The 17996-nt window shown below is 37.3% G+C and overlaps 1 protein-coding gene across 3 annotated transcripts in view; it reads left to right on the forward strand.

The window, feature by feature from the left end:
* The window catches only part of ZDHHC21 (zinc finger DHHC-type palmitoyltransferase 21), a 39233-nt gene extending 24344 nt beyond the window's left edge, over positions 1–14889 (forward strand). For all 3 annotated transcript variants that reach the window (XM_055790537.1, XM_055790539.1, XM_005241614.3), the window contains 2 exons: positions 13283–13326; positions 13864–14889. In XM_055790537.1, coding sequence (XP_055646512.1) covers positions 13283–13326; positions 13864–13996 — 177 coding nt within the window. In that variant the 3' untranslated portion in view covers positions 13997–14889. The remainder of the gene's footprint in view (positions 1–13282; positions 13327–13863) is intronic.
* Positions 14890–17996: the final 3107 nt, after the last annotated feature.

Genomic DNA, 17996 nt, shown 5'->3' on the forward strand with positions numbered 1-17996 from the left:
CTGAAGTGGTGCAGAGATCTGAATTCTGCTCACCCTCACTCCCAGCAGCAGGATACAGAAGCTCAGGGAGCCTTAGATTTCAGGTGCTGAAGTATGGGTGTCATTTTAGTCTCTCTTAAATAGATGTATGGGAAGGAACCAAAAGGCATGTAATCGGTACTACACTAAAACACAGAAATTATATAAATACTATTAGTATACCTAAACACTTTCAGACTGAACCTGATTCTCTTGCATACACCTAAAACTTTGGATATTTCTGTTCTAACACGATACCAGCTGTGCTTCCTCTGCCACAGGCATGAATTCCCAGTACGTTCTTTCACCATTCTGAAGCTGTCAGGCTGCTACCACCACTGCAAACTCTTACAAAGCACTGTAAAGGCCTTCTATTTTATGTCAGTTGTACAATATACTGTGAAATACATCCCATTGCACTTACTGAGCTGGCTGCTACTCTGAAACAGGTGTGGGCTAATAGCATTTTCAATTCCAACCTCCTTTTATGTGCTTAAATCATAATTCTGTGGATTGCTGAGCTGCGGTATACCTGGATACTCCCTTTTGTCCTCTTTTTCCAAATTTTGTGAAATGAACACAACCACGGTAATTGTGGGTATGGATGGACTATGAGAGGCAGATGCTGGAAAGTACGGATCTGCATTAGGGCCTCTTGCTGCACTCTCCCTGTAGCAGAGGGGCTGTTGTGCTTGCCTCACATGGACAAGTTTTAGGTTTGCGGTTGTTGGGTTTGGATTGCTGGGGAAGTAGATATCTGTTACTGAGATCTCCAGACTCTTAATTCATTCAGACCGCATGGATGCTGTTCTTTGACTGATTGAAGACCATAGGTCATCTAGTCCACCCCCTGCTCAAAGCATTTCCATACTAGCAGTACAATTGTCGTCTTCCTTTTCATTCCTTTCTTTGTGAGTATAGAGCTGGCAAGCATAAACAATACAGTCATTTTGTGGAAATCTGCTTGGGAACAGCTAGTTGGACTTAATGAATAAAGCCAGATCTGTTTGGAGAGGTTGTGCTTACTCTGCAAGTTGTGTCAGATCTTTCGGTACGAATGGTTTTTGATTGTCAGCATTGTAGTGTGGGGATTTGCTTCCTCCATAAGCACTTACTAACAGCTTTGGCTAGCCAATGGAAAAGGCAGAGGAGAGGGCAGCCAGTGAGCACGTAGTTTCTCTGCAGGCTTCCCAAAGACATGCCTGTGATGCGTAGAATAGGGAAACATAGAAGCTGGGTATACACCCACCCACGGTCTTGAGCACACAGCATGGAAGATGTTCAAGTTCTGTAGAAGCAATGAACTGCAGTCTTCAAGAGATAGCGATGTTCCTACTGTGCGCTATGCTGGAGTTACTCTTCAGCATCTAACCCCTCTGTGTAAACTAAGCACATTGTATCTGAAATGAGCTGTTTAAAACCAGGAGTCGATGCTGAAATTAAGCTTAAATTATGATAAGGTACAGATCAAAATTTAACAGCAGAACACAATCATTCAAGTGTAATAGTGCAGACGTGATGTTAATTTAAAAGAAACTCAAACACTTGAAGGCATAGTTATGCGCAGTTAAAGCATTCATGTTATATTCATTGCTCCATAGCTATTGTTGAAAGCATTAATTTCAGTGATTGCTGAAGCTGCCCAGAGATGTGTGCAAGAGGTGGACAGGAACACGGGCCTTTTGAAAAAGGTGAAGCAGGGTAGGTCTTAATTGTGCTTGTACAGGAAAACATGATAAACTTTTTCCTAGTTCATGCTCCATGCCTATGTTTGCAGTTTAAGGTCAAGCCATGATTAGTTCCACAGCTCCTGGGGGAGACAATCAGCATTGCAACTCTGTGATCTGAACTTGGACTGATACATGCACGTGTCCAGCAAATTCAGGTTTGTCAGAGTTTAGTATTATTTAATCTGTATTTTAAATGCTGCCAAAATTTAAAAAGAAAATCAATCTCAATTCTTAACAAGTTTTGACCCTTTTGTAGCAAAACTTCCTGATTCTCTGTAAGGTAAACTTGCTTGACTGTCATTATATACTTTTCCTGAAACCAAGCCAATAGTTTCTGTTTCACCTAAGTAATAAAAAGCTAAAGCTAACTTTTCCCAGGAATATGGGATATGTGTATTAAAAAAATCTCCAGTTCGTACACAGAATGTGCTCTGCTTACTGCCAGCCTCACAGAAGCAACTTGGGATAATGAAGCCGTGGGGTTTTTCATCCTCCTCTAGCATCATCAGTAATGAGGAACTAGGACTTGAAATGGCAACTTCGTGCTTCATTGTTTATGGTTGATTTCCACAGTCTGGTGGCTCTGCTCAAATGTGAGTGGAATGTAGCATGCATTATGAAGCATGATATGTACCCTAGGTCAGAGCACTCGTGCTGATTCTTTATATTTACAGAAGTCTATCCTTTTACCACTGCAGCAAGATTTAAGTTGAATGTATAGAATTAATTTGCATTGTGACCTTTGTATACAGCATTTTTATAAGCAGAGTTGCTCTTTACTAGAATTGAGCTAAGTGATAGTTTGACAAGCCATAAGGACAAGCAGAAGATTTTAAAGGGAAATACTGCCATTTTCTCATCTTCGGTAATTTTTTTTCAAAAGTCAAAAAATATTGTCCGACTGAACATATAATGGAAAGGAAATATCTGATACATTCCAGCATGTTTTTCTGGAACAGGGCAGTAGCTAATACAGGAAGGGAAAACAGCACATTATTAAGTGCTGGTGGAATATTCTGCGGTGTGTGCTGGCACTTGCCAAAATTCATTGGTGGTGTGCAGTCTTCTGATCTTTTGTACCTGTCATTGCCTAACTTTTTGTCGTGGTTTGACCCCAGCTGCAACCAAACACCATGCAGCCGCTTGCTCACTCCCCCTCATCCAGACGGGTGGGTAGGAGAATAGGAAAGGAATGTAAAACTTGAGGGTTGAGATAAGAACAATTTAATAATTTAAACAGAATAAAAATGTCAGAACAATAACATTTAATATCAACAGTATTTAATAATAGCAACAACAACATTTATAATGGAAAGGTGGGGAAAAGGATAAAATCCAAAGGAAAAGGGAGAAAGGAAAACGTGATGCACAGTGCAGCTGCTCACCACCTGCTGACTGATGCCCAGCCAGTCCCCCAGCAGCGATTCCCCCCTCCACCAGCTACCCCCCCCCCCCCAAGTTTACATACCAAGCATGACGTCCCATGGTATGGAATATCCCTTTGGCTGGTTCAGGTCAGCTGCCCTGGCTGTGTCCCCTCCCAGTCTCTTGTGCCCCTCCAGCCCTCTGGCTGGCAGGGCCCGAGAAACTGGAAGGTCCTTGACTTGGTATAAACATCACCCAGCAACAACCAAAGCTATCTCACATTGTTCTCACATCAGAGCCAAACCCCAGCTCTGTACTAGCTACTAAGAAGAAAGTTAACTCCATCCCAGCCGAAACCAGGACACTCTTACTGGTTATAACAGTAGATCCATTATGTAAATGTTCTTTAAGAAAAAAATGCATGTAATCTGCTGTTACCCTGTTTCATGTGTGTTCAACAGGTATTAGTGCTTTCTAGTTAAAATAAAAACTTTCAGGTATTAGTGCTTTCTAGTTAAAATAAAAACTTTGTGCCTTGCGTGCTCAAATTTGGCTCTTGCACAGAGAATTTTCTTAAGGCTGTACTGCTTGAGGTGATTAATAGACCAAGTTACCTAACAAGCAGTAATTTCTCTGAGTATGTCTGTCACCTCTGTTATTGTGGTATCACTGTTAGAGTATCATTAGCACAAGGCTATTCATATCTCGTCTGGAGCTTCAGTAAGCCAAAGAGCAAGGGAGGTGACTTCCTACAGTGAGAGGGGAACAGCTGGTTGGCAAAAACTGTCCTTAGAGGAACTTTTGACATGAATTGTTCCAGTGGAGAGGGGAGCAGCTGAGGAGCGCTTTCTCCCTAAAAACCAGCATCTGTGAAACACGCTTGTAGCAGACGGGGCACATGGTCTTTTCATCCTCCTCCTCCAGTTGCTTTCCGCAAGTTCTGTTTGCCTTTACTGTCATCATTATCCCAGATTTTAGTACTTCTTCCAGAATATACCTGAGATTGCTCTTGGGGAACTTCTTTTTTTGGCTGCTTTGGAAATAGAAGTGTCTATGTTCTCTCTAATCTATGTCCCTGAAATAGGGAGAAATTTAAGATCTTAATCTAAGAACAGTAGGTTTCTAAGATACTGTTTTTAAAAACTCAGCGTGACAGGTTTTTTACATGTAATTCTCATGTTTCTAGAGAACTAGGTGGAAGAAATCGGTTCCAACAATGATTAACGCACTGTCTGATGTAATTTCCAAAATTATGTTGCATTTATATTGAAGGCCTGTTTATCTTCCATGCTCGGTGCTTGCTTTGCTAGTCCTCTATTCCCTGCCTTTGCTTGTAGTGCAAATTTGAATTTTGTATTCCTTAACTAGAAATGGGCATGTATTCTTACATTCCTAGACGGCGCGATGGTTTTTGATGACACTGCTTGAGAAGTAAAAGCAAGCTTAGCATAAAACAGTAAATAAACAAAAAAGAAAAAAAGGACAAAAAGATTTTTGCCAGTTGCACCCTAGAAAAACTAGATGTCCTCCTATGAGAATTAATTATTTTTTTTTTAATTATTGGAACCCTTACTTCAGACTACTTCTAGCTGCTTCTACTCCTGCAAGCAATTAGTCCTCTTTTGCCTCAGCCAGCCACTACAGGATAACAAGATAGTATAGACACTTTACAACTCCATGAAGGTAGAAAGATGCTTTTTTGTTTGGTGGTATGTCATAAATAGTAAAAATACTATCTATAGGTAAATTATGATTTTGCTTGAGATAGATAGCTCCACTTCAGAAAGATTTTAATTTTTCCACAAAAAAAAAAATCTAGAACATTCACTGTATTGTGCAACTACTGCCCATACTTATTAATGATCTGTATTGCAATGGCAAATGCAAAGTTTATCTAGAAAAGAATATTTTGCACTTAACCTAGAAGAAAATGTAACTTAGTTTTATTTCCAATTACCTATTTTTGGTAGCTATGTTGTCCTCATCAAATAATAAAATTCAGTTGAAAGCTAAATCAAATGGTATATAGAAACTTGCTTGCTTTACCAAGACATATTTTCTTGATGTGTTTTTTAAAAAGTCCTCTCTCATTTGGTATTTTTATAGGTAGCAGATACTTGTTTTCCTAATAAATGCATAACTAACCTGTTTACTCATTTATTCATAGGAAAAGGCATTAGTTCACTTAGAGGAAAAAAAAGAAAGTATCTTTAATCAGCTACAGATTGCTTCTGATTTATGATTGTAGGAGATAAAGACCTGCAGTTCAGGCTTTTCTAAAAAAGTGGAACCGTCAGGATGCTTGTGTGTATATTTGTACAAGACTAGCCCTGACATTTGCATTTCTCTCACTCATGTTCCATTTTTGCTTTAAGAAAGTACTTCTGTATATCTTCCATGTCACTTCAACAGTTAAATGATGTTAAAAAACAGTTTTTCTATTTATACAGTAAGATTCTGACATTGGTTATGTTTGGTCTACAAGGCATTACTGTAGAACAAGTAATAAATAATATAGCATGCTTTTTTAAACAGTGGCTTGTCTGATTATTTTGGTATCTGTTTATATCTGGCGAGGTTTTAAATTGCACCAGACAATAGTAAGAAGTATTCAGTTTGCTGACCTTTTTTAATGCTGGTACCTTTTGCATATGTGAGGTTTTCTTCCTCTCAAGAGCTGTGTTATTCTTTATTTTGTTGGCCGCCACCTGTCTGAAGCAATCAGCCGCTTCTTTTCTCTTCCTCTGTACAAAAGGAAAATCCTGTCTTCCCATGGATGGTGGAAGGTAACAGGATAATCAGTTCAGCAGTGATCCTCTGATGTCATTGTGGGAGCCCTCTAAAAGCGGATTATCTGTGACCCAGATAAAATAATTAGAAATTACTTGGACACTTACAAATAACTGATCTACTAATCTCATTTCCAAAGTTAAAAAAGGCCTGTCTCTCAACGTAACACTAACAGATGTTTCAGTTAAACAGCATCCTTTGCAGAGACTAATCTGAACCCTAATTTTAAAGGATTACCTTTGATTGTTTTTTATTTCAAACACTAAACAGTTTGTGTTTTCATTTTTCCATATGTTCAAACAAAGTATTTATGTGGAATTAAAGAAATGTTCTTCATTTTTCCGCTGTAGTCCATCAAATATGATTTTATGTGATTTTTGTGTGTTAGTATTGTGGGCAAAAACTTTTCATTAAAATTATTTAGTAATTAACTTGTTTCTCTGGGGCAGAACTATGTAATGGATGGGCTTTTATAAATTTAATAGATACCACGTGGTCTTTGTGCAAGGTAGTGGATGTATTATCATAAACTAAGTGGACAGTGACTTTATTAATTTAATTAATGCTACCGGGGTTTCCTGTTAATTAACTGTTTGAATGGTGTACAGTGATATGCCAATATCCTGGTGCATCAGTACTGCGTGGATGTGTTAGAGAGAAATTTCCCTTTATTTGCTTTGGGGAGGATAGAGGGGAAATAATTTAACAGCTGGTGTTCAGCAGGCTGTCTGGTGCACAGTGTGATGCCTACCACAGAATTTTTTCTTCTCAGAAGTGTTTTAAAATGTTGATACTTGTTAAGTGCTATGTTTTATCATTGTTGCAGTGTTTCTCCTTTTCAACTTCAAGTAGCAAACTTACTTCACTAGGTATTGTTTGTTGCTCTTGTAAACTGATCCATCTCCACATGAATGTCTTGAACTTACTAATTCATATGTTTTACTTACTTTACTTAGTGTGACTGATACTTAGAGTGAGCATGTAGAAAGGAGTATTGTTCATTTTGCTTATGGCTTCTATTCAAAAGGACAAAACCTTCCTTTTAAGGAAATTGGAAAAGAGGGAAATTGTGCAAATTAATTTTCTGATATATTTATCCCAAAGGAATATTTTCAAGCAGTTGATTTTCTTTAGGAGTATCATTTCATTTAATAGTGTAATGCAAAAATGAAGTACAAACAATAAAAATGCCAGTGAAAAATTTAAAAATCTTTGTGTAACCAGTAAGTCAGATAGAATGTTACAGAGGTCGAAATGCAAAATAATGAGAATGTAACTGCAGTAATTCTGTTAATAAAATCAAAGACTTTTTAATTCTTTGCGTTTTTCATAGTGTTAATCCATTTCTGTTTTAATGCGCAGAGTGCACAAGTGATATAGTTGTGCTAAAATGTTTTTTGTCTTTAAAAATAAGTATCTTATATATTCAAATAATCTATTCAATACTATTTTGATTAGTGAAGTACTAAGTACTTTTCCTGTTTTTTCAAACATGGAAGAAATATAATCAAGGAACTATTAATCCTCATATTTCAGTTTAGCACAAAAGAAATTAGGATTTATAGGGGAAATTAGGATTCCTAGGCAAACATATTCTTTACCTGGCTATAATAAAGTGTAAGATACAAAGTAATTGTAGAGGGAGAGCAAAAGGTTTATAAACCGCAAGCCTAAGCAGTAATTTGAAATTAGAGATGTAACAGAAGATAAGTTCATGTTAACATTGTCTCTCTGTATCTTCCCTGTTATTTTTATCCCTACCCCTTTTCCTATCTCTACCTTTAATCCATGTCTAGGTAAATCTCCTATTAGAAGACTGCCTAAAGTGCTATAAATTAAATTGTCAGGAATTAATGATGTCCTGGTCTTTGAATGGGAGTTTGTTAACTGTGTCAAGTCTTTTGTATCTTTACCTTATGTTTCTCAACTAGATTAGCAATTTGTTTAACATTTTTAATGCATGTATCCTGACAGTCTTAAAGACCTATTTACCGTCAAAATTTTAGTTTATTTAAAAGAGCTCTTCCTTGGGCTATTTAAAATGTAAGAATAAATTTGAGTTAGAGTAGGAATATTTTTATTGAAATTAATTATTTGCAATTTTATTAAGGAAAAATGTATGTTAGAAAATTTAATCAAAGAGTTTTTATACTGTGCAGAGAGTAAAAAATATGCCAAAAAAATTCCCTGTTATCAGTGAAGGCAGAAGTCCTTCCTTTTACATCAGAGTTATTTTTCTAAATAAATTAATTACCTTTCACCAATTGAAAATAAGTATCTGTAATAATGATTTTTGGGTGTTCCGAGGGCTGAGTACCCTTTGTTTAAACATTATGTGTGAAATTTAGACATCAGACCATTAAAATGGCTTCTGTGCGAGGAAGGTCAACAGCTAGCCTTCCTAAGCATTTTTTTTCTTAATAGTTTTGTCCTAAGAAACTATATGTAAGTATCAAGAAAAATAATGTTTTGTCCTGTGTCTTGCTGTCATGCAGCTGTCTGCACCGAACATGGATTTGAAATAGACTGAAGATATCTGTATCATCATCTTTGTAGATGTGTACCTAATTTGTTATCAGATCTTTTCATTGAATCATTTTCTGATATCTGATAAATACATTGAAAGTATATTTGACTAAATTCTTCAGAGCATAGAGGAGTGTAGGAGTATTCCCTAGATCTAACGTAGTATAGCTTCATTTTTCATTATCACAGTTCTTTTATTCAAAGTTAAAACTGAACTAGTAATTTTCAGGCTGAACCTAACTGTAATTGATAAAATTAATCCTATTATCATATGTGAGAAATTTAGATTAAGAAAACAATGCTAAAAAGTGGCCAAATGTAAACCCACAATGTAATAAATGCCAAAAAGGAAAATTTCTGAAATATGAAGTATTCTTTCTATGAGACATTCAGCATCTTACATTCTTCAATGTCTCACCTGTCATTTACATACACACAACAGGGGTATGTTAGGTAGAAAGAATGAAAAAATATGTTGTTCAGATGAAGGATATGTTGCCTTTGCTTTTGGATAAAAGCAATGGCTATGAATTGAGGAAGGGTTGCAAGTTTTGTTTGTTTTTTCTCTTTCTGTTTTATCGTACTTTCCTGCCAATTCTTATATCCCGAGTATTTGAAAATACTATATTAAGAAAACATGACATAATGCTTACATTGTTCTATTGCACGTATTAGAGCTGTATTGATTACACATCACTTTAAGCAGACACTGAAGAAAAATTGAACCAGATATTGTGGCTGCGTGCTTTGGAGTTAGTCCTGTGAGTTACAAATTACAGCTTCTCCTTTGGAAAACATGAAGCAGTAAGAGGAAAACACTCTTTCCATATGCTTCTTGCATGATAAATCAGTTCATGATGAATCCCATACTATAGCACAGTTTGTTAAACAGTGCATGTTATCTTTTTAGAAAAACTGCTTTTTTTAGGCACCTGGTTATGCTAATTAAAATACAGATGTGAAAGGTATGTTCCTCTTAGTGCAACCAGTGCATGTGCATTCATTTGCAAGTGAACTTTGAGCTGGTCTGCAGAATTCAGTTGGTGCTCTTATACATGTCTCTCCGTTCCTCTGATAATAGTCTTAACTGTGGCAGTAGCTTACTTCACTGAGACAAGCTGCTCTTACAGACTTGTACCAAGTCCTCAAAGGAAAAAAAAACATTCCTCGTGTCCTGAGCAGAATTCCTTTTCCCTTTTCCTCTTGTTTTAAAGTGATGCATTGTTAATAGTTGCTGTGTTTGGTTCCTCTTAATTTATTTTGCCTTTCTCGCTAAGGTATGGGGCTTTTTCCTAGTTGCTTTAAGATGTTTATGAATGGGTGTGTATCTCTGAATAATCAAGTGTAGGAACAATAGTTGTTTCCAATCTGGATGATGACGTCGGGGGTCCAGATGACCCATCATGTGAAATTAATCAGTTGTGGGTTAGTCAATTTCATCTTTATGAAGTTGTAAATTTTATGAGAGATTTGGAGGTAGAGATCACTAGGATTCAATAGGTATGCCATGTCTGCTCATACCAAGTTATTTTTAACTTTTGGATGAGGGCCACTTGTAAAAGATTTTAACATGAGCATTAGCTGTGAGTCGGGGGGGTGGCTAGGCAGGGAGGGGAATTTTAGCAGAGTTCTATTTGTATTAATAGTAATCCAAGCTGATGGTAGATGCAGACAGCCAAAGCCTCTTAGGCTGAACACAGTAGTACTGATGTAGCAAAACCTTAGTATACGTCAAATGCATAATTAAGAGAGATGATATTCTGGTTGAAAGCCATTTGTGAGATGTGATAATGAACAGAACACCTTGTCAATCAGAAGCATAGTGGTTATTCTGGTTTTCCTGTCTCCAAAAGAAGAAAAATTTGTCTTATCTGAGAAGAAAGCCTTAAATAACAGGCCAAAACTCAGCTGTTGTCCTCTCATTTCCTTCCCGTCCTGTGTCTGGAGAGGCTACCAAGTTTCCTGGGGTGCTGCAAAGTTTCAGTTTCATATGAAAAGGTAAATTTGTTCGCTCTCAAATGAAAGAACATTTCAAATGAGCCCAGCATTTGAACACTGACAGCAGTGTTGTGGTAGGGAAGCTGTGAGGGCTGTTCGGTTTCTTAAGTTCAGTCACCAGCACTTGTTAAGCAACTAAGCTTCAGCGAGGTGTTTCCTCCCATTCCCTCCAGCCCTAGTTCACAGCTTCTAAAATTGGCTATAAAGATTTTCTATTCTGAGAAAGTATCCCAGAAGCAAAAGATTCACTACTTACTCCCAATTCCTTTCCTGTAGAGCAGAAGTATTCTAAAGTAGATGTTGGCATTGAGGAAGGAAGGAAAGGAAGGAAGGAAGGATTTCCTTTGACTTCCTCTCCAGCTAAAATCCTTTAGTATGTTTTAAGGATGTGGTAGCTTGACAGTCTTTTCTTACAGTCATTTTCTGCAGTTCTTGTTTTGGTGTTTTCACTTTGTTCATTAATTTAATGGGTTACATTTTTTGAGGGGAACAGACCCTGATGAATATCTTTCAGCTCTTGGTAACATGCCATGATAACAATTAAAAAGAAATACAACCTCCAGTTCCCATCCTGGAAGCTCCTCCAAAAATCTCAGATACAGTATTTTAGGGAGCAGTACAAAGTGTTAATGAATGAACAATGCAGAGAAGCAGCAAAAAGCCATACTAAAAATATTAGCTATGTTTCTTCTGCACCCAAAGCTGTCTTAAGGCTCCTTTTGTGAAATGGTAACATAAATCTTTAATAGCTAGAAATCAATTATAGTCTTGACTAGCACTCTACTGTTCTACAAAAAAATCATTAGCAATCATTGATTTCAAACATACTAATGTCATTTTGTACTACCAGGTAGACTGCTTTGATTTGACCAGAGGATGATTGCTAGAACTGGGTATTTTTGCAGTTATGGAAAGAGTCTCATGAAAATGCTGTTACAACTTCACCAAAGTGTCATGGAAGTAATACCTGTTTACTTAGTGCCTTTCGTTCAGAAAGCTGTCTGTGATTTTCTGTGGTCAGGGAGGGTGGTGCTTCTGCTAAAAGTTGGCAGCAGAACATTCCTTGGCTGCACAGTCTGGTTGCCCTGACAAGGAGAGTGGCTTGTGTCTTGCAAAGCTTTCCTGCCATCTGTGGCAGGTGAGGGGGCATATGCTAGACAGGCCTGTAAGGTGGAGGGGAGAAGCGGTTTATCTATGGGAATTGAAACAACAGGCAGTATTTACAGCCTGCTGTCTGCAGTCCTCTCAATATTGAGCCGTTGTTAAAAGCTGCCTAATGGTGGGGCCAGGATGGTGTGTGTAGTCTGCTGCGGGCATGCCTCCTCTGCACAAACAGGGAAGAACTTGTGCATCCTGGTGGGCTGGCGTGAGAAGAGGGAACTTCTCTCCTTCGCTGTAGCGCATCTGGAATTCAGCTGGGTAGGTCATGGGCAGAATTAAGATTTTTGCCGTTTAGCATGTGGTAAGGGATCCTGTTCCAAAACTCATCAGAGCTGGGAAGAGGATTTAGGACAAAATTTGGCAAGGCGAGTTGAGGCCACCCATCCTGGTGAAGTGGGGAAGCAGCTTCCCGTACATTATTTCACACTTGCATTTCACCCTTCCCCTTCAAAGCTTTATGAAAGATGGTGGCAGAATCCCAGCAGTGCCTGCATTGAAGTGGATGCGCTGATGTCTGGAACCCTCAAGGAACACAGTATGGTTTTATTGCTAGGTAGTGTTTCCAGATGACAATGAAGTCACAGCCTAATTAAACCACAGTCCTTGTGTAACTGTATGGCCGGGACAATAGAGACTAGCTCTCGGTTTCATTCAAACGCTAGTGTAATCTGACAGGTGCATTGTGCACATGCCTAAATCAATGAACAGTAAAGGGAAATATCAAGCTGGCATGAAAAGGAAATGGAACGATGAGAAGTATTTCAATTACTGTATTTTGGACCTCACGAGTGATTGTGGGACACAATGAACTATGAATGTGCATTGAAAACCACAATACTGCTGGAGTTTAAATTGAAGTGATACTTACAAAGCAAGCTTTTTTGTTAAATATGTAGTGCAAAAGTGAGAAAAAAAGTGCTGTTGTCGGTGGTTGTAAGTTTTGTTTGAGGATGATCTAAGCTTAAATTGATTTTTTAATTATAAAACTTTTTGATGCATTAATCATGTTCAGAAAAGTAGAGTATGAATTAAATTTTGTTCACTGCAGGGGTGCCTCTACTCTGCACATTATTTACTTTTTGTTACATTTTAAGAATAATTTTTATGTTTGGTATTTACCTGTAGCAACTATAGAAAATGATGGTGTATTCCTAATGGTGCTGTTTGCATTATAATACTCCTGAAGATAACTATTTTAAAACTTCTTAATAATTCCTGCTTTTTGAAATACTACATATGTTAATAGTTGCGTTTTACTAAATTTTCCTGTAGTTATCTCAGTGGTCTACTCCAAGTCTGGAATGGGTGCTTATGAAATGTATGGCAAGAGTATGCCTTATACACATAACTTCTAAATGCCCCATGAATTAATTGTTAAACCTGAATTAATTTTAGCTGTAATAAAGCTGCAAGGTTTTGTTGACATTCCGTGGTGTGTGCTGTCATAGTAAAACTACACAGTATAGTTGCACATCATGTTCGTAAAAATCATTTCTAGAACGAGTACATTTGTGCATGTTATCTCACAGCCGTTTAAAACTAATATTGGGTATGAGTAATATGTAACTGACTGGACTAATGCAAAAGCATTCTGTACTAAGAACTGATTCCCTGTTTTACTTAGTTGCTTTCATGACATTTTAACAGTTAGGATTGTAAATAAATACCTTCTCATTGTGTTTTCTCTTCAACAGGACACTACAAGTATAGAAAAAATGTCAAACTGTTGTGAAGACATGTAAGTGCTGTAAAATGTCTACATTTATTTTCTGAAAAGTTAAATGAGTAGCTGAGGGGGTTTTTAACTGAGAGAAAAAGGAAACTGAAGGCACTTTGTTAAGATTATTTTGCATGGTCCTGTGCTCTGTACTTCTTATCTCTAGCAGCAGCAGCTCACTACTCTTTTAAATTGGTTGTACAAAAAGTAGCCTCACGTTTTCCCTGCTCCTTCCCTGCCCAAAGCCAGTGGAACTATTATTTTCTTCCAAAAGTACAGATCAAAAGACGCTTTCTGCTGTGTCTTGACAAACATTTAATTGATTCTGAGGTACTTCTCTACTTCAGAAGTTACCTTTGGTTGTTTGACAATGCGGATAGTTTCTGTTCTGCAAAGTTAAGTCTCAGCTGCATGCCATAATGAAAGAAAAGTATTTGTGATGCTGGGACACAATTCATCAGAGCCCAATAATGGATCCCCAGCCAACCTGCATTGTTCTAGCTGACTGAAGTGCACCATGGGTGTCCTGTCTTTCACTAATAATGCTGTCTTCTGTAGATCGAAGCCCCGAAAGCCATGGCAGCAGACCTTCTCAGAAGTTTTTGGCACTCACTGGAAGATCCTGTGGTTTATTCCTTTCAGGCAGAGACAACCACTGCGAGTTCCCTACCACTTTGCCAGTCACATCTAAACAGATGGATGGTGGGCACAGATGGGTCCTCCATGCTGGATGTGCGTTACAGGTTTTATGATAGTAAGACTATGACAGTCTTCGAGTCAATTGAAATCCACCCACCAATCATAGGCATCACAATGTGCCCCAGGCTTTATTTTAATAGTAGTCTTGATTCTGTTCTTACATTAAGACAAGTTGTAGGTTTAATTTTAGGCATATTTACTGTCAGATTAATTTTCCAAAAGGATTTCTTTCATCTTTGAGATTAATAACAAACCCAAATGACTGGAATGCAGTCACACTTTATTTGTTTGATACTGGCTGTTTTGATTATTTTTTTTTTGGTAGGAAACACTGAAGTTTACATTGATTGTTAATTTTCCCACTAAGTGTCTTATTCTGCCTTGAATGTTTTTTTATTAGTAGGTCTGTTGAGATAGTATTCATGTCTTTTTTCTGCTACATGTGTTTAAAACTCCCTGATACTGCCATTTATTTATGATATGCAGCAGTAATCCTGCAGCACTGCACTATAAAAGGTAACATTTACAACTGAGACAGACTTCTTCCTAAAACTTTTTCAGAGAGGTTTTTATAAATACATATAAATGTATGTGTTTATATAAAGCAATCTTACATTTTACAGTTATCTTCTGCACAGATGTGATCTTAATGAAAAATATTCATGTCTTTATGTCAACAAAAGTGATGAAACGTTCCAGGGTAAAATATGCAGATAGAAAGCATGTTTTCCCTGTATCCCATGGATTTCTTTGCAATACTTCAACAGAGAAGTTGTATGGTGCAAATACTAGAAAGATTACTTTTTAAAATGAAGATTTAATTATTTGGCACAATGTACCATAAAGAAGAGTATATTGTCAATAAAGTTAGAAATTTTGTATTTACTTTTGTTTAGTCATGATTGGCTGGAACTGGTCTAAGTGTTTGTATATTGGAAATATATGTGAAAATATTTTAAAGTATTTATACATAAATACAGATATTTGCTACTAACATGTATATTAACTGGTTTAATGGGTGTAGATGGCATGTTGTGGGCCCTTAAACTGTTGGAAGTACTTAACCAAAGAAAGCATCCTTAAGATTAGATCTGCTAAAATGGCAAGTCCCAAAGTACTGGCTCTGCTTTGCTGTGTCTGGAAAAATTATGTAATTTGTTATAGCCCTATGTATATACAGCATTAGAGCTTTTTTTTTTGAAAGTTAAGTGAATTTTTATGAGATATTCACAGCTTCAGTGTTTTCTGTTATGCTGCTTACTGTGTTTGCTGTCTTAACAGGAGTAGGATCCACCTTAAATGACAGCCATGCAAAGCACAAAATCGAGATGTAATATACGTAGGTTGTGTTTGGAGGGAGTAATAGTTTATTTGTGAACAGTTCATTCAAAAAGAAGGGCTAGGTTTGTCATGGGTGGTATTCATAATGAACTTTTAGATCAGCTCTTTTAAAATCTTAACACAGCCACTGCCCATGTTGGGTCTCCCTTTATTGAATTAACGATTTTGATAATCCATTGAAAGTTCTAAAGCGCATCTTAAAAATAATTTTAATTTCAAACTTTTGCAAATTTCTAACATTTGAACCAACTTTACTTTCCCTCTCCTTTTAAAAATAGATGCAGTATTTTCGTCATTTAAATTTCAAGCCGTGTTCAACCATTTTTTTCACGGCATTTTCAGACATGAGTTTAAATTTTCTCTAAGATGGTATTGGCAGCATACCAAACAAAAGGAAGCTGGAGGAAAGTGGGTGGAAAGCCTGGAGCAGTGCTTGAAGTTAAAAAGAATGTGCCTGTACATTATAAGGTAATGGCTGTATTTTCTCTTTTTTAAAATAATTCCACTACTACAGTCTCAGTGAACACGTTGGGGTGCCAATATTTAAATCTGTTTAATGAGAAAAATAGTAGTTTTTTAAAAGTTTTTCATGCCAATCAGTTGTCACAGTTAGCAGCTCATACCGTTCTGAAGTTTAAGAAAGAGGATCAAAAAGTTAACTATTCTTGGTGCATTCGCTGCGGGGGAATATATTTACTCTTTCTGGTTTATGATGTCATTGCTTCAGTTAATTTAGCCATGCATGGAGAACCAAATCTGTAATGCAGAACATGCTTGATGGTAGGAGCCTTCATTGTAAACAGTATACTTAATTTTTGTACATGGTACACGGTGAAGTAATAGGACCCGCTTTGCGGGGATAAAAATCCGCAAGCCGCCCAAATGTCACGCTGTGCACTGTATCACAGTGTTCTCAAACAAGAGGGGCCGGGCATGAGGAACCAGTGCTGATGTGGCACATGCTGGGAGTAAACCATAGGTACAAACCTCCGCGAGTCATCACCCATGGGCTTGTGCCATGCCAGGGGGTGGTGCCCAGCTGCCCGCATCATTATGACGCGATGGGTGGTGTCAGGGAGCGAGAACTGCATGGTTTGGGTGCGGGTCCATGCTAGCCGTGGGTCTTGCTCTGCAGGACTAGAGTACATCTTAGATGAGAAGACCCTGCCTCAGGCCTGCCACAGGTCAAAGTGCACCGTGCCATGGATATTTAGAAAATCTTCAGAACCATTGGACTTTTCTTCCAAAAGATCAATTAGAAATTAAAAATTAAAACCCTGTACATTCTAAATTACTTAAATGTCCGAAAGAAGAACCTTCAGGCTGAAGTATCAGGTGTCCATTTAAGTAAATTATATACATGAAAATCTTGCCTGTTTCTCAAATGAAAATGGTGGTTTCACAGATTCACAATTTCTCAAATGTTTTCATATTGTGGCTTTTTTTGGTAAATGTATTTTTTCTCAGTCTCCCATTCATCCTTAATGTTAGGAATTAATATGTTATATGATTAAAGCAGTTACTTAATTTTTTATCCCATTTCTGAGTATGTGGAGAAAAGAAGGGAGAATTTGGAGAGGCTTCATTTTTAGGAGGCATTGAGCTTTAGTCTTTGCGTGACAGGCCTCTAGAAGTGTAAAAGTAATCAAAATATTTTTCTTAAAATCTTAGCCAATGACCCTGTCATGTTGTTAGTTTTTCAGAGTGATGTTTCTGAAACTGATTCACAGAGTTGTTCCAGCAGGAAGAGATCACGTAGACTTTTATGATCTAATTTGAAATCCTTTAAACCTTGAAATCCTTGAAATACTTTGAACCTTTACTTTGAAATCCCACTTCTTTCCCTCCAGCTTTCCTTCATGATTTTTTACTTTAGTAGAAACTGCACTTCTAAGGCTAGTTAGCGCTTGTCATTTTTATTAACTTAAAAAAATCTTAGAGGCAGTATTAATGAATTTCATCCTAATATAACATCAGAACTATATATGCTGTACTGAGCACTTAGCAATATTTGTTTTCCTGAGGGGTGCAAAGAAAAGTCAAAGCAGTAATGAAAAAAAACCTGAAAACATTTGAAATAGCTGGTTTATCTGCAGTATGGGGTAGCTGCTGGTAGGACTGAACAATACTGCTGTGCTATCTTCTCATAATATCAGATACTGAGACTTCATTTGAAAAATCTTCATGTCTAAAACAAAAAGATTCTACACTAATGTTTACCAACCTGTCCTCTGATCTGTTGGTTTGCAGGGCAGGTTCCAATGAACAGCTGGTAGAATAGTTGAGATACACAATCATTTTCAGTCTTGAGGAGGATTCACAAATAAGAAACTATCTAAGAACCAAGTGGCAGAACAGATTTTGAATCAGGCAGCTTCCTCCTGGGTTTGAATCTAAAGTGGGGTAATGTGAATGGAAGATTCATAGAAACACAGGGAAGACAGAGATGGGGCCAAAAGAATTGTTTTGATTTATTACCAAAGTTTACCAAATGAAGTTGAGATTGCAAAGAGCAGGAGTTAAATACGCATGCTGTCATTATATGATGTCTTTCAGTGCTGGTCTCACAGTTGTCTGGTTTTATGCAATAAATGATACTTTCCAGAAATTACGAATTCATGCTTTTTTTTGTGCTATAGCAGGCCATTGTA

This window comes from Falco peregrinus, chromosome Z (genome assembly GCF_023634155.1).
Source record: "Falco peregrinus isolate bFalPer1 chromosome Z, bFalPer1.pri, whole genome shotgun sequence".
Classification (NCBI taxonomy): Eukaryota; Metazoa; Chordata; class Aves; order Falconiformes; family Falconidae; genus Falco; species Falco peregrinus.